A 22,061-nucleotide genomic window follows, 5' to 3' on the forward strand; every position below is an offset into this window, starting at 1 on the left:
CAGCACAATGCTGCGTGTATACATAATATGCTGTTGTCTGAGACACATCCTTTGTTGTTTTAGATTATTTCGAGGCAGTGGAGCAGGGAGAGTAACTGTACATTCTAAAAACGTTTTCTTAGCTTTGTGTGTGTATATGTTTTTATTTTATTAGATCAGGATGCCGGAGGTGATTCCAGAGTGCTAGACTGATGGACCCACAGTGGGTCAGGCGAGAATGATGGACTGCCACAATGGTGGAGGAGATGGAGTGGGAGCTGTGTCGAAGTGAGGAGATGCCGGAGGTGATTCCAGATCAGCTGGAGGATGTCTCCTGAAGTCATATCAATGTAGATAATTTTTATACACATTAAAACTGCTTACATATAACCAGTGTTTACAATAATGTGCTTGCAGCAGCAGCAAGCAATACCTGGAACGTTGTACTTAATTGTTTTTCGTTATTCTTCTCCTGCCAGCATGTGTCTCACCACAATACATCACGATGCAAGTGCAGTGGGCGGCGAAGAAACCACCAACAAGACGAGTTCCTGTGCTGCACACACAGCTATGAAATGCTCCGCTTGTCACTGCACGGGAAGTCAAAGCAGCCATAGCTAAGCCCGCCACTGCCGCCGACCTCGTACCAGCTAGTGGCTGGTGTCCATGAGCCAGCCTTCACCGGCAACTGCCTCAAGAACGTGGCAACAACAATCTCCGCAACTGCAGGCAGGCTGCTCACAATAGGGCAACGCATCTCCTCCTTGCCCACGTTCTGCCTGAACTGCAAGGTACGTACACCTCGCTGCTCCTTCTCACAGCCAGCAGCAGCAGAATTATCGTCAACTAGCTGTAGTTATAGTAATAGCAGCAGTCCTGTGGCTATCGGCAGTTCCCTTCCCTGTCCTTTTCGTGAAAGATATCAAATTGGTAATGCCATACCGCAATTAGAATACTCGGTGATTGCGGATGCCTTTGAGGAGCGAATCTCGTCCACTAGCATCGAAAACGCAGCAGGAGTATACCGTGATCCTGTAGGGTTTCTGAAAGTGTGCCTTCCTATTCTGGAAACTGAACTCCTCAATATTATTAATTATCCGCTGTATCCCTCCATTAAATACAGAGTTGTACTGTGCATTGAACTGTTACACAAACTGAAACAGGCCTCTGGCATTGAAGAGACAAGGCTTCACTGTCTTTGGGAGAAAAATGGTGTGATATCACGGAGCGCCTCAATTGCTGAGTGGTTTAGTGAGTCCACCTTGTCAGTTATAGTGGACCGATTTTCTGTAATGGAAGTCAGGGCGTCATCTGAAGCATTCAGCCGAATACGACACCATGACGTCTACACACAAGCCTATGATCCAATAAATGGAGGGTCCTGCTATATCAAGCTTCCTAGGGATACAGCTGATCAGAAAGCATATATTAATCTCGAATTAAAACATCAGACTTGTTTTGTGTGGTCAGTCCTGTCTTGCGGAATAAATTACACGAAAAAACCGCAGCGTACATCTTGATGCAGTAGATACCTTGAAAATCATAGTTGTTACAATTTTGACTGTAGCGAATTCCCCCTCAAGATCCAGGACATACCTAAATCTGCAGTGCAGAATGCCAGAATATCGGTTCATATTTGTGGCCTGAAGAAACACAAATCAGATAAGCAGACCAAACAGGATAAACTTATAATGGTCGAATCCCTCCATTTCTCAAAATATGCCGGCGGGCATAACATGCATGTGAACGTGCTGCTACTCTCAGATGGAGACAGACATCATTGTGTTTGGATCAGGGACATGTGCCGACTCAATTCATCCCAATTGTCTCAAAACCATCGTATAAAGTATATTTACTAAAGGTGCCTTAATGGGTTTTCCTCAGACAGGTTGTTAAGCAAAGCATGTAATAGATAGTGCTTCCAAGGACTCGGTGCATCTTATTATGCCTACCGAGAAAAACAAATTCATAAATTTTAAGAATGTTCACCTACAGGAGCGATGCCAGTTTGTGGCGTATGCCGACTTTGAATGCCTCATCGCTGCTGCGGCCCGCTGTCAAGGTGACACTACAGCATCACATACTTCCTTCACAGAAAAATACGTACCATTTGTGGCAACGTACCAAGTTGCACCGTCCTATGATTCGAGTCTTAACCGATATAAATCTTATGTTTAGGGTAATCCTGCAGTTTGACTTCTCACTGAGCTTGAAACACTTTCATGGGACTTTGATAGGCTTTACAGCAACAACATTCCCATGACCAAGTCGAAGAAAAACGAAGATTTATTCATGAAGGCGGTTGACTGCCATATTTCTGTGCTGGCGTTAGACAGAAAAACGGAAACTCTTCGTAGGGACCCCTGTCACCTTACAGGGAAGTTCCGTGACGCTGTTCAAACACATTTAACTTGAAGTATCAATTACCACGACACAGACCGTTTTCTTTCGTAATTTAAGCAAGTATGATGCTCACTTTCTTGTTGAGCACTTGGGTAATTTCGATATGGAGATGGATCAGATCAGTGACCCACTCGAGAGTGTTGAGAAATATACTTCATTCTCCAAACAAATGATGCCAAGAATTACGCGTCGCTGCATTTTGTGCGGGTGCCACTCCAGAAACTTGTTGAAACTCTGCCTCAGAAAGATATGCTCATCACCCGAGCTGCTTCCCCGACGAAGAAGAGTTTCAACTTGTGACCAGGAAGGGAGTTTTCCCATACGAGTGTCTGGATAGGATGGCAAAACTCAACGAAACCAGGCTATCCAACACAACAGCATTCTCCAGCATCCGTACAAGTGATACTATATCGAATGCAGAGCACGAGCATGCTGTGAATGTTCGGCGCGAATTCAACATCTCCACTTTATGAGAGCACACACAGCGTTACATGGCCACAGGCGTGTGCTTGCTGCCAGATGTTTTCGAGAAATTTTGGAGTCTATACGTGACCAAATATTATCTGGATCCCCCTTTTTATCACACAACACCTGGGTTGTCTTTGGACGTTACGCTCAAGAAAATGAAGCGCAGCATCGAACTACTGATTGATATTTGTTTGTTTGTTTGTTTGAGCGAGGGATACACGAGGGACTTCGTCAATGCGTCTATAGGTACACCAAGGCAAATAAGCCACGTCTAGGGGGGAGGGGGGGGGGGGAGGGAGGGGGGTAGATGTTCAATGCAGCCCTTCATTTAAGTTTCATCATTTACTTGGATATCAGTAACTTATACAGGCACGCCTAGTAATAATCACTGCCAATTGGTGAGTTTTGATGGGTGCTCGAAGAAGAATGCAAGGGAATAGGTGGAAAAATCGAGGGTATGACGGCTGACTCTGAAGTGGACTGTGTTGGGGAGGGGGAAGTCGCATACCGCATACCCTATTAGTTCTCATGATGCTGCATGTCGATTTGCTGCTGTGCCCGCAGCAACTAGTTCCACGAGGAGGTGCAACCCCAAAACTGATGACAATGCTGAGGAATTAAGCGGAGATACATTATTCACTGTCGTAATCTCCACCAGCATCTCAAACTGGGGACATACATTATTCACTGTCGTAATCTCCACCAGTATCTCAGACTGGGGACGAGGCTGCGTAGAATCACCCGGGATATCTCCTTGAAACAATCCCCCAGACTGAAGGAGTATATTGATCTGAATTCGAAACAGAGAGCTTCCACGAAGTGTGACTTTGAGAGAGACTTTTTAAAATTAATGAACAATTCAAGTTTTGTCAAAACAAAGAGAATTTGAGGGAACATAGTAAAATTTTGATTACAACCAAATGGGACAGGCATTGTGACGTAAGGAAGTGTACTGCCAAACCAAATTTTAAACGAGTCATAATATTCAGAGAAACCTCTGCTGCTGTGGAGATGACGATGGTTGCAGTAGAGTTCATGAAAACTACATATGTGGAGATGTGCACAGTAGACCTCTTCAAATTCCATGTGTACCGATTCGATTATGAGTTTACGAAAATACATTTTGCAGATCCTAAATGCGAATTTGGAAATTGTGGTAAGTTCTGTGGGACCAAACTGCTAAGGTCATCGGTCCCAACGTTTACACACTACTTAATCTTACTTTAACTTACACGAAGGACAACACACACACACACACACACACACACACACACACGCCCAAGTTGCAATGTGAGGCGTGCGGAACGCGGCGGCAGCGTCTTCTGCTGCCGTATACCTGCTTTGGCGGCAGACCGCACATCCGGTCACGAAGCAGTAGTGCCGCTGCCACCGAACCGCATAGCGACCGGAGACTGCTTTTACTGGCCGAACATACCCAATTCAGTGAAAATGAGTTTCTCGGACTCCGATGAAGAAAAGTTAATTAGCAGTGTGGCGAAATATTCTGTAATTTATGACGAAGGACATGCAGAATACAGAAATGTTTTAGTGAAAGATAACGTCTGGAAAGCTGTAGCGCAAGAGTTAAATAAAACAAGTACGTACGTATATTCAACCAATTATTTACTAACAAATAGATCTATATGTGCATTAACAATTAAAATATGAATATGTTAAAAAGGCAACAGTATATATGTTTTGTCTTACACAAATCATTGTTTACAATCCTTTGTTATTCACAACCTATTGTTAACTGCTGCCTCTTGGTACGCCACAGAACCGTATTCACTGGAGAAAAAATCTTTAAGTTTGTCTCTAATTTCAAAACCACTGCTGTTTAGAAATCCTCCAAAACGAGAAAAGCTATGCATGTTGTTTTGGCTGGTTGCTTCGTTAACACTATAGCTATAAAATGGAATACCATTTTCTTCAAGATAACCTCTCGTAGCAAATTGTGTAATCAACATGGCGACATAACGAGGTCGCCAGCCACATCAGGCGCCACAGCAATAGGACTATAAAATACCATAAATACTTGGCTTAATAGCCCAAAGGCGCTTTCTCACACTCGACGAACTTGGCATAATCTATAATTATAGATCTGTTTCTCTCGATGTGATGTAACAACTCTTATGGAATAAGGTTTCATCATACAATCACTGCGGTGGCCGAGCTGTTCTAGGCGCTTTAGTCCGGAACCGCGCGACTGCTACGGTCGCAGGTTTGAATCCTTCCTCGGGCATGGATGTGTGTGATGTCCTTAGGTTAGTTAGGTTTAAGTAGGTCTAAGTACTAGGGGACTGATGACCTCAGATGTTAAGTCCCATAGTACTCAGAGCCATTTGAACCATACAATCACTGAGAGCAAACGCTTCGTCTCCTATCAGGAAATGTGTTAATACCGCACATGTGCTTGGCAAACAGTTTGGTGGAGATTTATTAAACTCCTTTGCGGCAATTTTCTTGCCCATAGCCGATTTCTGAAATATACCGTTATCAGACTCGTTTCCGTAAGCGCCGACATCAACGGTGATGAATTTACAATTTGTGTCCACAATAGCCAGCAGAACAATTGGAAAAAAATCTTTGTAATTAAGAAACAGAGATCCACTTTTCTCTGGTGCCCTTATGCGAACATGCTTTCCATCTATCGCGCCTACAGAATTAGGTATATTCCATTTAAGCCAAAATTCTTCTTCAGGACGACTGAAATCTGATTGAGTAGAAGGTGGCATCAACATGATCAGCAGCCTTATTCTTAATATCTGCAAAACATTTTTAACAACTCTTGGTATGTATGGGACTTAACTGCTAAGGTCATCAGTCCCTAAGCTGACACACTACTTAACCTAAATTATCCTAAGGACAAACAGACACACTCAAGCCCGAAGGAGGACTCGAACCTCAGCCTGCATCAGCCGCATAGTTCATGACTGCAGCGCCTGAGACCGCTCGGCTAATCCCGCGCGGCTTCATCACCTAACAAATGTCTTTTTATCAGTGCTGTGCAACTACCTTCTGCAGTTCTACTTTTATATAAAGGCAGTACCAGCTTTCGTCTTTTCCTGGAATGCAACAATAAAATGTCATCGGCTTCCTCTTCCAATAACAGCGGTGGTGTTAACAGACATCTCGCCTCGCGCAGTTGTTCCCGGCAGCTGCATAGCTTGTCTGTCGCCGCGTTCCGCAACGCACCGACTGCAGGCGGCAGCGTCGCCATCTGTTTTCCCAACCGCGAAAGGTCGCTGTCGTCGTGTTCGGAATCTCTCCTTTAGACCGCACGGCTACCCCGCGCAGCTTGCAGATCATAAGTTACTTTATATGCATACAGATAGGTTCATCTATCGTGTGAAGAACTGAGATCCATATGAAGTAATGAGGTGCCACGACGAAGAATTCGACAAATCTTCAGACATAGTCACCGTTACGGTATTTTTACACAGAACAAGAAGTATTGGCCTAATGAAATACGAGGCAAATGGGTCACTGATTGTGGTTTCTGTAGGTGTGTGAGCAAAAAAGTAAGCATATCGCTCACTGGATGGTGCCTTCCAGAGGCGGGATGAGGGCGTCATGCGGCATACAGAGCTCTCCTGACTGAAGACTATTGTGGTGCCTGTACCGTGGTGTTCGCAGTGCTCCGCCGCGGGAGCAGCATACGTTGGAGCAAGCTACTATTCGATCGAGAGGAGACGAGGTGTACACTGTGCTGCAATCTACACTCCTGGAAATTGAAATAAGAACACCGTGAATTCATTGTCCCAGGAAGGGGAAACTTTATTGACACATTCCTGGGGTCAGATACATCACATGATCACACTGACAGAACCACAGGCACATAGACACAGGCAACAGAGCATGCACAATGTCGGCACTAGTACAGTGTATATCCACCTTTCGCAGCAATGCAGGCTGCTATTCTCCCATGGAGACGATCGTAGAGATGCTGGATGTAGTCCTGTGGAACGGCTTGCCATGCCATTTCCACCTGGCGCCTCAGTTGGACCAGCGTTCGTGCTGGACGTGCAGACCGCGTGAGACGACGCTTCATCCAGTCCCAAACATGCTCAATGGGGGACAGATCCGGAGATCTTGCTGGCCAGGGTAGTTGACTTACACCTTCTAGAGCACGTTGGGTGGCACGGGATACATGCGGACGTGCATTGTCCTGTTGCAACAGCAAGTTCCCTTGCCGGTCTAGGAATGGTAGAACGATGGGTTCGATGACGGTTTGGATGTACCGTGCACTATTCAGCGTCCCCTCGACGATCACCAGTGGTGTACGGCCAGTGTAGGAGATCGCTCCCCACACCATGATGCCGGGTGTTGGCCCTGTGTGCCTCGGTCGTATGTAGTCCTGATTGTGGCGCTCACCTGCACGGCGCCAAACACGCATACGACCATCATTGGCACCAAGGCAGAAGCGACTCTCATCGCTGAAGACGACACGTCTCCATTCGTCCCTCCATTCACGCCTGTCGCGACACCACTGGAGGCGGGCTGCACGATGTTGGGGCGTGAGCGGAAGACGGCCTAACGGTGTGCGGGACCGTAGCCCAGCTTCATGGAGACGGTTGCGAATGGTCCTCGCCGATACCCCAGGAGCAACAGTGTCCCTAGTTTGCTGGGAAGTGGCGGTGCGGTCCCCTACGGCACTGCGTAGGATCCTACGGTCTTGGCGTGCATCCGTGCGTCGCTGCGGTCCGGTCCCAGGTCGACGGGCACGTGCACCTTCCGCCGACCACTGGCGACCACATCGATGTACTGTGGAGACCTCACGCCCCACGTGTTGAGCAATTCGGCGGTACGTCCACCCGGCCTCCCGCATGCCCACTATACGCCCTCGCTCAAAGTCCGTCAACTGCACATACGGTTCACGTCCACGCTGTCGCGGCATGCTACCAGTGTTAAAGACTGCGATGGAGCTCCGTATGCCACGGCAAACTGGCTGACACTGACGGCGGCGGTGCACAAATGCTGCGCAGCTAGCGCCATTCGACGGCCAACACCGCGGTTCCTGGTGTGTCCGCTGTGCCGTGCGTGTGATCATTGCTTGTACAGCCCTCTCGCAGTGTCCGGAGCAAGTATGGTGGGTCTGACACACCGGTGTCAATGTGTTCTTTTTTCCATTTCCAGGAGTGTATGTCTGGCGTGTCGCCTCATGACGACGAAAGGCTCATTTGTGATGATGGGATTGAAACTCTTCCACTATTCACTTGTTAAGAGAGAGAGGGTGGGGGGGGGGGGTTGGTTGGTTTGTTGGTTGGGTTGGGGGAAGAGACCAAGAGAGGTCATCGGTCTCATCGGGTTAGGGAAGGACGGAGAAGGAAGTCGGCCGTGCCCTTTCAAAGGAACCATCCCGGCATTTGCCTGGAGTGATTTAGGTAAATCACAGTGGGGGAGAGGGGAGACTCTGATTGAGTGACAGGAAGAGGATGAGACTGGGTGTAAATGTTGCAGAATAGTATGAATCTTTTATCATAGTGTAAGGAACTGTACATCAGAAATATGCATGTCATGTAAATAGAACAATTTTTAAGTTTCAGTTGCTGCTAGCCATCCATGTACGATTACTTTTTAAGCGTAGATGCATGTATATATATATAAATAGTTCACAGTCCATCAGAATTGACAACAACCATGTAACTGTTGCTATTGGGAGCGTGGAATTTACTTGTAGTATAAGAATAAAAGTGTCACCGCATTAGTTTTTAGCAGAGGTTTATATATCTGAAAATTGTAATATTTCCACTAGTGAATCTTTTGTTGTTGTGTTAAAAAAAGCGTCTGCATTGAATATAAGAATCATATTGTACCTCAAGAACCAAATCTCATCTCAAGAATCATACTGTATTTGTGAGAACGGAAAAAAATGAAAAACTAGTTGGCGTAAATCGTTGTTGTCATTATTTACAAAAAAAACTTATTCCAGTTGTATATATATGCAAAGGATGTGCAAAACACAAATGACATTAGTTTTGAACATGAAGGTGAAGTTTAACATGGAACATAACAAAATACACAGAATGACTCCATGGGATTACGCCTGTCATGCAGCACAAAGTAGCATATGGGAGCAGGAGGCGCATGACCATGTCTGCTGCCAAAGACATATAGCAAAAATGTCTAAAATTATATCATCAGTACTTGAAGAAAACCATGGACATAGTATCTGGGCATTGTTGTTTACTATCGAGGTGGGCGAAGGCTGAAAAGAAATCATAAACAGATTCTGGGTCAAACATTCATTTACTTTTCATCCCACTTAAAAGTAATTTTACGTTTCCATAAGCAGACACAGCAACAATATTTTCATACATCTTCTTCTTGAGTCGATGGAGAGCAGGACACCCACAGAATTTCCGGTCTTGAATATCAGCAAACTTGAAGATTCGACGCATCCATATGATCTTTTTCTCGTCTTTGACGCAGATGATGGTATCTTTGTGGTCGAATAATCGAAGCAACGTCACTGTATCTTTATAGGGTACACCAGGATCATCCCAGTGAATTCCACGGTAGAAACGCGTTAACCACTTTTCTCTCCTCCGTGTTTTAGCACACTTCACATCCTTGAAAGACCTTGGCGATGCGATGCTTGTTGAGAATCTCTCGATTATCCCAGCATCTTCTGTGTATGCTACAAATGCAACATCTTTAACTATGAACTGTGTATGCTCATCATCACTGAAACTCTGGCCAACTGCAATGCTGTTCACACCTTGAGATGCCATTGTGAAATGCTTTGTGTGTGGCTCAGCATCTGTTCATTTATACATCTCGTTGCACAACACTAGCGAGAGGGGAGAAGCTCATCACATGGTCATCTAGAACTAAAGCATACGCTGCAGTGTGTTCTGGAAAATTTGCCAACCGTCAAATTCAGTTCATACATCTATAGGTCAAGATTTAAGTATCTTGTTCTGTTTTGAGCAGTCTATTACAATGGTTGGCTAGAGATCCTTGAATTTCTGTGTGTTAAGTAGACATCCATTTTCTTCATAGAGTGAAGAACGGATCATCACATACATGTCATTTACTAGACTGTGTACATTTTCATTCCATTGCAGGTGTAGATTGCCATATGAGTAGGATTTGCAAAATGGCTCAAATGGCTCTGAGCACTATGGGACTCAACTGCTGAGGTCATTAGTCCCCTAGAACTTAGAACTAGTTAAACCTAACTAACCTAAGGACATCACAAACAGCCATGCCCGAGGCAGGATTCGAACCTGCGACCGTAGCGGTCTTGTGGTTCCAGACTGCATCGCCTTTAACCGCACGGCCACTTCGGCCGGCTAGGATTTGCAGTTCAGGTAGACTCTGGCATTAACAACTGCCGAATTTGGTGTAATCATTTGCTACGCTCGCTCTTATATTGGTCTGAATTGCATGTATGATGAATCTAGGCACCTCCAACGTTTGTCTGCTTACAGTTGGCAGCACTGGGTACTCTAAAAATTCCTATTAAGAGAAAGACAATGGTATAAATATACTGGCACTCAAAATTTTTAAATGCTTCTAACGTTGTTTATCTGATACCGTGATTTGTGGCACTTCCCATACTACTTTATTGATGGTGATCTCGTTTTTCTTTTGGGCTCCTTGAATGTATGAGTCGTTATTCGTTGCACCCCATACCACAATAAGTTCCTGTTTAGCATTCAGAACAATTCACTGCATGTCTTCAGAGTACCCCATAAGGAATTTTAGAGGTAACATCGAGTAAATCTCTTCTAATCTTCCACTGTTCTATCCACTGGCTCGTCTATGAATCATCGAGCATTTTCTAGTTCGTTGGAATCCGAAGGAGAAAGAGAGACATACGTTTTAAGAGTAGATGCTATGCCTACATTGTGTGTATGGTCAAACTCCACACATTAAGTCCATATTGTATCTCGTGAAACAGGAACGCTATTGCATTGTGTGTAAGGTTCGATACCACAGTGCAGTACACTGGACTCGCATTCGGGAGGACGACGGTTCAATCCCGTCTCCGGCCATCCTGATTTAGGTTTTCCGTGATTTCCCTAAATCGTTTCAGGCAAATGCCGGGATGGTTCCTTTGAAAGGGCACGGCCGATTTCCTTCCCAATCCTTCCCTAACCCGAGCTTGCGCTCCGTCTCTAATGACCTCGTTGTCGACGGGACGTTAAACACTAACCACCACCACCAGTGCAGTACTATCCCTTTTCGTACATGACCCATGAAGATACATAAAACTCTTGCATAGGAAGGTTAAAGCGCCTTGGTGTTGCTTGATAATCCTAATTCCATCATTCTTGTGAAATAAGGTCCATGCACAAGTTTTGTATTAGATGTTGTGTACATAGTTCCGCGTAGTCAGCGAGTACTAGAGCGCGCCCCGCTAAGCACAACAGCGCAGGTGCGGCGCTCGTCCGTCTCCGCACTATGAGATGGCGCTGCCATAGAGACGGTCTAAATTCTGCTTCCGCCGATCCGCGTATTAATATGTAACGCAGCCAATGAGATTGCTGCTAACGTAGAACCTTTTCTCCTCGTGGATCACACTCGCGCAGTGATACATGAACGCGCGAAGTATTATAACAAGTGTACAGACCTCCGATTGGTCAGTCTGCATTTGTCTGCACCAGTCAGTACCAGTCTGCATTTGTCTGCAACAGTCTGTACGAGTTCTACATTTGTCTGTACCAGTCTACTGTCAAGCTTCAGTCTGCGCCCAATAAGATTACCATATTCCTGTACATAGCCATGAAGATAAATGTATAGACACTTTTGTCAAGTATCAGAGATACATGTGAGAATAAGATTAAAGTACCACTACCAAAGGAACTTCAGATTGTCAATTGTAAATAGCATCCAGAACCAAGTTAAGTAATTTTTATGCTTGTTATTATTTTAATAAATGCGTGTGAAAATTGAACAAGTTCTGTTTAAAGTTGGTCACCGTCAATCTGCTACTCTAAGCGTGCAAGTGGCATTTCTATCGTCTGACCTAATGGTAGAAGATAAACACGCCACGATAAGACCACGAGACATATTGCTGACACTGACCTACTTCGTTAGAGCGACAAGTCAAATAATCTGATGGTGTGTGTACTGAAGGTCTTACAGTACGCACACCACAGAAGTATTCCTAGCTTACAATACGTTCATCAATTCCACCAGGCTAGTTATATCGAATAACGTCATTGTAAGGTTTCAGACATACTAATTAAAGAATATCGTAGTTCCCTTGTGTTATCAGCTAGCTGTTCTGTTTACCTCACGCCCATCCTGTCTTTGTTAACAATATGAGGACCCCAGGAAGCTGCTGCGAGTGCCAGCTGGTTGGACATCGCCGCCGCTGTTTCCGGTCCTAACAGGTATCGGCATATTTGCTGATGGTTCTGCTTCAGATGTAGCAACACTATTATTTCCTCACAACGAAGGTTCGATGAGTTGGTATGCTCTCCACAATAAGCAGCTCCTGCTACTCCAGTATCTGAACAATGACTGGAAGGTAAATAGCGTTGATAGGGGTCTCAGCGATAAGATCGTTGAGACCCCTACCAACGCCTAGTTGCAGCTATAGAAACAATGCGTAAGTTGTATTGTTGAGATAAGAGTTTGTTGCAGTGTTACACTTGTCACGGATTGCGCCGCTTGGTCGCATCTTTAACATTTATTAGTTTCCTTCTCCAAAACCTGTCCATTTGTAAAAGCCAGTAGCTGTCGTATTGAACATTTCTGGTTAAAGTCAATCGCAGCATTTATTTAAGATCTATAAGTGCCTGGGCAAATAGTGAGAGAGTGTTAACTCTGAAGTTCAGGCTCCTCTTACAGATCTCGCGGATATAAAACATTTACCTAGTATGTGTAACTCTGCATGTTTGCCTGTATCACAATCTTTTTTCATATCATTTTAAAACGTCGTTTAAATCGCCAATATCGTATGCACCACGTTCTATTTCCACCAGGCTATTGTTAGACTCTAAACGTCGTTTAAATCGCCAATATCGTATGCACCACGTTCTATTTCCACCAGGCTATTGTTAGACTATGTGATATTCAAACTGCTGTTGTATGTCTCCAGTCCAATCAGCGTAATACTCCATTCGACGTTGCTTAAATTAATCGGTGGGAAGTGATTCGCGATCGTTCTTTTATAGTCAGAGTGTACGACTCTGTATCTGAAGCTAAACGGTTGAGCGGATGTTTAATGCGCATCCTTGTATATTCTTCTTGATAAATGTTAGGAGGATTATGATTCACAGATGCCCACAAAAGTAAGTTCAAATGGCTCTAAGCACTGTGGGACTTAACATCTGAGGCCATAATTCCCTAGAACTTAGAACTACTTAAACCTAACTAAACTAAGGACATCACACAAATCCATGCCCGAGGCAGGATTCGAACCTGCGACCGTAGCAGCAGCGCGGTTCCTGACTGAAGCGCCTAGAACTGCTCGGCCACAGCGGCTTGACAAAAGTAAGTATTAAAGTCTCGTTAGAGATGAAAATTGTAGAACAGACGTCTTCTGTCGGTGAAGTATCGTTGCTGCTCTTCAGCAGGTCTCCAAATGAGTCGAACTAGCAGACGTTATTAGCAGATTTCTTAATATACGCTGCGCTACAGTCTGGAACCGAGCGACTGCTACGGTCGCAGGTTCGAATCCTGCCTCAGGCATGGATGTGTGTGATGTCCTTAGGTTAGTTAGGTTTAAGTAGTTCTAAGTTCAAGGTGACTGATGACCTCAGATGTTAAGTCCCATAGTGCTCATAGCCATTTTTGAACTTAATATACGCTACGCAATGGGTTCCTGGTAACCTAGCAACATCTAAATTCATTATTGCAGATTTCCACATGGTCTTCGGTGTTGAATCCCGCATAAACACACCACAGAATCTTGGAATGCTCAATTTTTTTTCTAACAAACTTGAGCATGTCTCTATGTGTGTGCGGTCTATCCGGTAGGATAGTTAAAGGCTTTTTTTTTTTAATTTTTGAGGAGACCTAGTCCTTTCTTGTATGGTTTCCGGTACAGTCCTTTTCTGATGGGTACTGCTTCTATCGTTCCGTTATGTCTGCTTGCTTCCTCTGGGAGTTCTGCGCATCCTTGACTGGTCTGGTGATAGCCGAAGCACCACCAGCCAGTGAATACTTCGCTGAGAGACCTGCGAAGGCAGGAACGGGGAAGGGGACAACTCTGTCTGATGTCTTGGGTATCGGCTGGACCCGGGTACTTTAACCGGTCCTTTACAATTCACGGCGCCTTTAGCTGCGTACACCGCTGTTAGGATCCAGTTTTTTTAAAAAAATATCCCTGGCCTGCCTTCTTTTTCTACAGCGCTGTCTTCTTCTTTTTCAGTGCACTACGTGCAGCGTTTACAATTCACTTGAAATTCATTCCCAAGCCAAACTTAATTTTACAACGGATGTTTCATTAGCTACAATTACTGCAATGCGCTGCCCTGTACCAATACAGGTATTGCCTTGGGTTTATCAGCTAAAATTTGTTCTGTAGCGTAACGTCCTGGGAGATCTTTACGCTTCGTGTAAGCACTCCTTTGTTCCAAACACGCCTCGTCATGCAGATTAATCTGCTTATCACCTCAAGCCAAACGTTTCTTAAGCTTTCTCTATGTCCACAGTAATTACACCCCGCAATGAGCAAATTGACCGAATGTTTGTCTAGAATACCACCACCTCCTATAATTTCTCTTCTATCGCCAAAGTTATGCTACTTTGCTGGTTGTAGACTGTGCGACGCATTATATATCAAATCGTCAGCGTCAATCTAGCTGTTTTGTGTTGCAGGAAAACCATGCCATTTAAGTAGTGTTCTATTCTCTCGACATTTTACTGCATGTTCTATGAGAAGCACATATGGTTCTGAGCTCTCTTGCATTTCCTCTGTGTAAAAACATCCTGAAATTTCAGTGCCGTTGCTATCCTTTAAGATGTAATTTCAGGGATTTGTTCTCTGCCCTTTGGAAGCTGTGAATGTCTCACTCGACTCGTCTGGGAGGGATGACTTCTCAATCGCTGTCTTGTGTTTTGAGATATGCACTAAATCATTTACATTGAATTTCTGTTTACATGGATTCAGCAGTTTAATAGTATACGGTATCCATGAGTCCATTATCATGAACATCGATTGGTATCGTTTTGATTGTGTTGTTTGGTTCGATTGTAATGTAGAATTATTTCTTGGAGGATATACTCCCATTTGTATTAGTCGGGAAGATTAAAATGCATCCGCATTTGACCTTTTATTGTTCTGTTTATACGTTCCACGATACTCGCCTTCAGTTGAGTGAACGTTGAGAAGTGATGTATTCCATACCGCTGCATCACGGTCGTGAAATACCTATTGCAAAACTGTCCAGCCTGATAGGTCTACGACAAACGCTCAAACACCTTTGCGACATTTCTCCCCATTTTTGATTTAACTGACAATGCCCAGGCAAATTAAAATATATTTGAACCAATCATTCACATGTCAATATTCCCACATATACACAAGATCAGTATGTGTTGCGTGCTAGGTTGTACAGTTCTCGAACTACTGCCTCCATACTCATTCGTTACATCTGTCTCTCTAAGCTCAGAAATAATTGAAACAATGTCATTTGCATGAGCAGTATTACCAGCAGCAGCTGATTCCACGAGCAAACGCGATCGTTATATTAGCTCAATGGGATCGTCGTAGTATATATACTGTGGTGGTCGACTGCTGGCTCTTATGCTGGATGTCAATAAAATCACCAATGCCACATTAAGCATCTAATATAGGTTTATAATGGTTGTATATTTCGCACTGTGCCAGTTTCCCACTTTCCTGTGTACACCAGTCAGTTGCTGTATTTCATATCTCCAGATCTTTGGGTGAATAATTAACAGTTTTGTGGTATTTACGAAAACGAGGATCATTAGACCAGTTGCTCTCTGAAACTCTGTCACCTATTTGTATTGTTTCTTCTTTCAAACTTATAGGCTTCACGCACAACATACATGGTTTTCACCATTGGCACCAGTTGTTTTATCTATCTTAGCATCGCTGTGAAGGTTAATGAAGTCAGCAACGCCGTCATCGTTGTGTAATTTCGCTGAGTGTTCATCGAGAGATTCAGTAGCTGGTTTAAAGGTTCCTCTCAGTGTCTGCTTTCAGTCCAAATGTCCTAACCTTAGCAGTCATAACTTATCTCAAATAGGCTAGTATGCTGTGATGACCTTATGCTTGGTCGACATCTTGTTATATACTAAGTGAACTCCTGTGCAGCGTGCACCTTATATACACTCCTGGAAATGGAAAAAAGAACACATTGACACCGGTGTGTCAGACCCACCATACTTGCTCCGGACACTGCGAGAGGGCTGTACAAGCAATGATCACACGCACGGCACAGCGGACACACCAGGAACCGCGGTGTTGGCCGTCGAATGGCGCTAGCTGCGCAGCATTTGTGCACCGCAGCCGTCAGTGTCAGCCACTTTGCCGTGGCATACGGAGCTCCATCGCAGTCTTTAACACTGGTAGCATGCCGCGACAGCGTGGACGTGAACCGTATGTGCAGTTGACGGACTTTGAGCGAGGGCGTATAGTGGGCATGCGGGAGGCCGGGTGGACGTACCGCCGAATTGCTCAACACGTGGGGCGTGAGGTCTCCACAGTACATCGATGTGGTCGCCAGTGGTCGGCGGAAGGTGCACGTGCCCGTCAACCTGGGACCGGACCGCAGCGACGCACGGATGCACACCAAGACCGTAGGATCCTACGCAGTGCCGTAGGGGACCGCACCGCCACTTCCCAGCAAATTAGGGACACTGTTGCTCCTGGGGTATCGGCGAGGACCATTCACAACCGTCTCCATGAAGCTGGGCTACGGTCCCGCACACCGTTAGGCCGTCTTCCGCTCACGCCCCAACATCGTGCAGCCCGCCTCCAGTGGTGTCGCGACAGGCGTGAATGGAGGGACGAATGGAGACGTGTCGTCTTCAGCGATGAGAGTCGCTTCTGCCTTGGTGCCAATGATGGTCGTATGCGTGTTTGGCGCCGTGCAGGTGAGCGCCACAATCAGAACTGCATACGACCGAGGCACACAGGGCCAACACCCGGCATCATGGTGTGGGGAGCGATCTCCTACACTGGCCGTACACCACTGGTGATCGTCGAGGGGACACTGAATAGTGCACGGTACATCCAAACCGTCATCGAACCCATCGTTCTACCATTCCTAGACCGGCAAGGGAACTTGCTGTTCCAACAGGGCAATGCACGTCCGCGTGTATCCCGTGCCACCCAACGTGCTCTAGAAGGTGTAAGTCAACTAACCTGGCCAGCAAGATCTCCGGATCTGTCCCCCATTGAGCATGTTTGGGACTGGATGAAGCGTTGTCTCACGCGGTCTGCACGTCCAGCACGAACGCTGGTCCAACTGAGGCGCCAGGTGGAAATGGCATGGCAAGCCGTTCCACAGGACTACATCCAGCATCTCTACGATCGTCTCCATGGGAGAATAGCAGCCTGTATTGCTGCGAAAGGTGGATATACACTGTACTAGTGCCGACATTGTGCATGCTCTGTTGCCTGTGTCTATGTGCCTGTGGTTCTGTCAGTGTGATCATGTGATGTATCTGACCCCAGGAATGTGTCAATAAAGTTTCCCCTTCCTGGGACAATGAATTCACGGTGTTCTTATTTCAATTTCCAGGAGTGTACATTAGCTTCAGTACTATCAGCCTTTACAGTTGAGTCATGTACATTAATTTCAATTCCATCAACTTTTATGGCAAAGTAGCCTACTTTCCTTCTCAGAATGATCCGAGTGTACATCTATGGTTAAGGAACGCTAGCATCTAAGTCGTGGATCAGTCTCGGAAGGGTCTGGGCGCAGATCTCTACATTCTTAATTTTACGTTCGAGAAGTTGAAATTTTCCATCTATGTATAGACGCATCCTATGTCTATGCACACCTATCCTCTCGCGCTGAGTGGCTGACGTACGTATTAACATGGGTACACGTTATGTGTCTTTAATGCAGTGGTTTCCATTGCCTTCTGCAGCCTCATGCCTTTAATCATTGCCGATCCTTCCTTCTTTAGGGGCAGTTCCCCACTAGGACAAGAGAGTGCCCTGAACCTCTGTCACACCTCCGCCCTCTTTGACAAGGCTGTTGACAGGATGAGGGTGACTTCTTATGCCGGAAGTCTTCGGCTGCCAATGCTGATTATTAATCAAAATTTAAGCAGACGTGGGATTCGAACCCGGAACCGTGACATCTTCATTATGAACCAAAGACGCCACCTCTAGACCACAGGTGCTTATAGTTATTATGTCACGAGAATCGGCTGCGGATGTGCAGAGTGAGCTGTAGCCAAATGAATGAGCCCTGTCTTCTGCAAAATGATTAAATAAAGAATATGCAAATTATACTGAACAGTATATTATTATCTCAACTGACGTTGATTTGAATTTCGTGTAATGTGATCCTTTGTCTCCAGCACAGACTGAGTCTTCTCCCACCAAAAACCAGATGGGGGAGAGGAGATGCTATGTGGGCGAGGGGAGAGCGTAATTAATTGCTCTGCTTAAGTAATTAGTCTATTAATTTAATATAAAAGGTGTGCTAGTATTGTCGATGGGGAGGGGGGGGGATAGTTCGGGTTTCTCAGAGGGGTGGGGGAGGGGAAGGGTAGTTTCTCAGAAGGATAAAAAATGGTTCAAATGGCTCTGAGCACTATGGGACTCAACTGCTGAGGTCATTAGTCCCCTAGAACTTAGAACTAGTTAAACCTAACTAACCTAAGGACATCATTAACATCCATGCCCGAGGCAGGATTCGAACCTGCGACCGTAGCGGTCTTGCGGTTCCAGACTGCAGCGCCTTTAACCGCACGGCTACTTTGGCCGGCCTCAGAAGGATAAATTATCTTCAGAGGGTCATAAGTCAACCCTCAGGGGGTCGTAAATCAATTAGCAAACAATATGTGAAGGGGGCTACTTTGATCCTGAAGGTATTTTTCCTCTGAATGCATGCAACCTGCGCAAACAAATGGCCCAGAATGAACTTTATTCCAATACTTACATCCTATTAATTATTATTTTCAAACTGCATAATTTATAGTTGAAAAGAAATGTATGTAAATGATTAGATATTATTATGTATTTGGCACTGTTCCGAAAGGAAATTCTTCTCTTTCTCATCATGTAATCAGATTTGTGTTATTCCTTATCATTGTCTAATTTGTTTGTTTAATTGTATCATAATTAATCATCAATTTACCTACGTTAATGCAAGTCTTTTGCTCTTTAATTGTACTGTTATTGTCATCCCAGGATGATATGCCGTTTTCTAGCAATCAGTATCTTATCTCTATGTACCTAGACAATAATTAATTCTACGATTCAGTCATCTTGTGCTATCGTGCCTGTATCGGGTATCGCAAGTAAATCTTTTGCAATTAAATTGATGGACCTTAACAAGCGGTAATCAATGACAGCTTGTTTGTCACAATCAGTGTAATATTAATAAAGATATACATTTTGTAAGTACCACCGCACTTCAGACAGCATTGCATCTAAAGTAATTGTACCAGACTTACTCTCTTCAAATGGGTGCATTTGCCTGTTGTTTAAGTGCCATGTATAGTTATCAAGTCCCTCAATATGAATATTCTCCGTCATCCGACGTTCTCTGCCCAGTTCACAATGAAAGTCTCTTCCCATCTCGAAAGATTTTTCCCTAACATCAGTGCTACTGCGTGCTTAAGTCGCCTGCCGGAACTGCAGCCGCACACCGTCGTACTGGGTCCTTTCGCCGTTTCGGGCTTACAAGCATCCACCACCTCTGTACAGGAAAGGCCGATGCCAATATCTGTCAACTTTCAGATTCAAACGCTTCCTAACCGTCGATTTCTTTCGACGGCAGAATAAGTGGCTGTCATAGGAAGTAAATCTTCATAACTGGGACGATGTTTCTTTAGTTCATGCTTCTAATTCCTCGCTTTTCCCATTGCCAAAGTGCGTTTGTTGGAATGTGTGTAGTCCTAATGCAAGACTTTTTTCCCTTTTGCAATCTGTGCTTTTACATTCTAGTTGGTCCATACGACCTGAACTACAATCTTAGCTATCTTTTGAAAAGTATTCAATTAAAATAATCCCATGTCATCCCGTAAGGCACTAGCGTTAAACTTTGTGGCAGATGAAATCCACTTCATAGTTTTTGGTTCGTGGCCAGTTTTAATCGTGTATAGACCGCAATTTTTATTTCCTGACAAAATCACGTTATATTTTTATACCATCGGTATCAAATATATCAAACGCTGCACATTCATTTCAAGATCACAGTTTGGTATATTTATATCAAAACATAAATATAATTTTATCAGAAAATGAAACTTCTCTACAGTTCAAAATAAAAGGACAGGCTCCCTGTAAATTTCCGTCAACGTCGTAAGTATTTCCTCTAGCAAAAAGTCATATCAAAAAAAGAAATTTTCGATGGCAAAGTATTCCAGTTAATCCATTTCTGATTCGTTTAGAATGCCTGGACAATCGAAGTAAATAAAGTGAACGAAATTGCACGGTCTGCTGTGGCCAGTAGCACAATTTGGCCGCTACCCCAAATTCATATACGACTCACTTTACGTGACAAATCCACTGGTATCCTGCAATCATCATGGGAGTAAATTCGAATGGTACAGGATACCGGTGGATTTTTCACGTAAAGTGAGTCGTATATGACTTTGAGTTGCGGCCAAATTGTCCCAGTGGCCACAGCAAACTGTGCTTTCGCTTGGTTTTATGTTTCCACTTCGCAAGACTGCGAATCTGGCGAAACACACAAATTTCCGGTAATGAGTACACAATTTTTCTGCAACTACAGTCATTCAGAGCTGGTTCTAGACATCCTCAGACTCTGAATTCATTCGAGCCATTCTTCCTGCATGTTACATGTTTTTGTGAACTATCTATCCCATTGGAATGAGTAATAAGTTACCTTTAAATGGGTGGAACCTGTTCTTGATAAAGAAACCAAACAGGAAAAAGTAACCTCCTTACTATCCAATACAAAGACCAAAACGTCTTAAAATTACTAAACTGCTTAAAATTACTAAAATGCTAATAAGCCTCATTAGACTCTACATCGTTCTACCATCAACCTTATCTATATATCCTAATCCGGTCCATCTTAACCTACTCCGTGATTACTGTTAAGATGTAATATGTTTTCTACTATTGTAAATAGTTCTCTTTTACTGTACTGGCCCAAAGACAAATGAGGGCAATGTAGGAGAAGTGAATAAGATCCTTAACTCTGTGTTTACTTTTATCTGTGGTTGACTTGTTAGTTAATTAGTTGTGCAGCGCTGAGACACTTATTTGAGACATAGTGCGTGCAGTTGAGTTTTTCAGAGAATGGGATCTGTTATTTGGCATCCGGGAGAAGCTATCTGGAATACTTTATTTTCTTTTTATTTATGTTAATAGAGAAGATTTTGGAAGAATTTTAAACATGTGTTTGAAGTTTCTTTGTAATGAGAAAATTTTGCAATCGTTAGTCTTCCTGTATTGTGCTGTCTTTTTCTCAATAACCAGAGCTCGATTTCTCAAAAACGATTTTCTTTAAAGTAAAACCCATCTCCATGCTTCACAGCAAAGTTTGAAATTTTTATCGTCTTTGCGTTGCGCCTTACGCCACACAAAGCGGACAAAAAAACCGTTGAGTAGATTATTTACATTTAATTGCTGCGTCTGCTGATTTGTTTTTGCTTTCGAGTGCGTTACTACTCCAGACACAAAAACAGCATGGTGAGTAAGAGACAAGTCACTTTTATGTCAGGGTAGATCTCACCCTGCATTACTGTGCAAACAGTGAGTAGTCAGGATTGCCAGGAGTCGTGTTAGCAAGCTCACTACTTTTCAGCTAACAATGTTGGTAGTTTCTAACTGTTGTTATCTTCCGAGTAGGGCAGTAATTTATTTTTGTAGATATCCTTCGTCTAACGTTGCACTTTATGTTATGAATCGTTTACAATGTGCTTCGGTAGTGAGTTTTAGTTACATAATTTTCACTGAGCACACAATGATTTTGTTGGGTAATGATTGTAGAGAATCTGCCTCGATTGCAAATAGAAACCGGATGTTGACCTGCGGATAACCTAGGTCAACATCCGGTTTCTATTTGCAATCGAGGCGGATTCTTTATAATCATTAAATTATTCACGATTGCTGACGCGCTGCA

At 44.2% G+C, this 22,061-nt stretch overlaps 1 protein-coding gene across 1 annotated transcript in view; it reads right to left on the reverse strand.

The window, feature by feature from the left end:
* Nucleotides 1–207: 207 nt before the first annotated feature.
* Nucleotides 208–22,061, reverse strand: part of LOC124606212 (uncharacterized PE-PGRS family protein PE_PGRS54-like) — a 90,136-nt gene continuing 68,282 nt past the window's right edge. The window contains exons 4-5 of the mRNA XM_047138185.1: nt 627–825; nt 208–313 (exon numbers count right to left, since the gene is read on the reverse strand). Of these exons, the coding sequence (XP_046994141.1) occupies nt 208–313; nt 627–825 (305 nt within the window). The remainder of the gene's footprint in view (nt 314–626; nt 826–22,061) is intronic.

Source organism: Schistocerca americana, chromosome 3, assembly GCF_021461395.2.
Source record: "Schistocerca americana isolate TAMUIC-IGC-003095 chromosome 3, iqSchAmer2.1, whole genome shotgun sequence".
NCBI classification, from domain to species: Eukaryota; Metazoa; Arthropoda; class Insecta; order Orthoptera; family Acrididae; genus Schistocerca; species Schistocerca americana.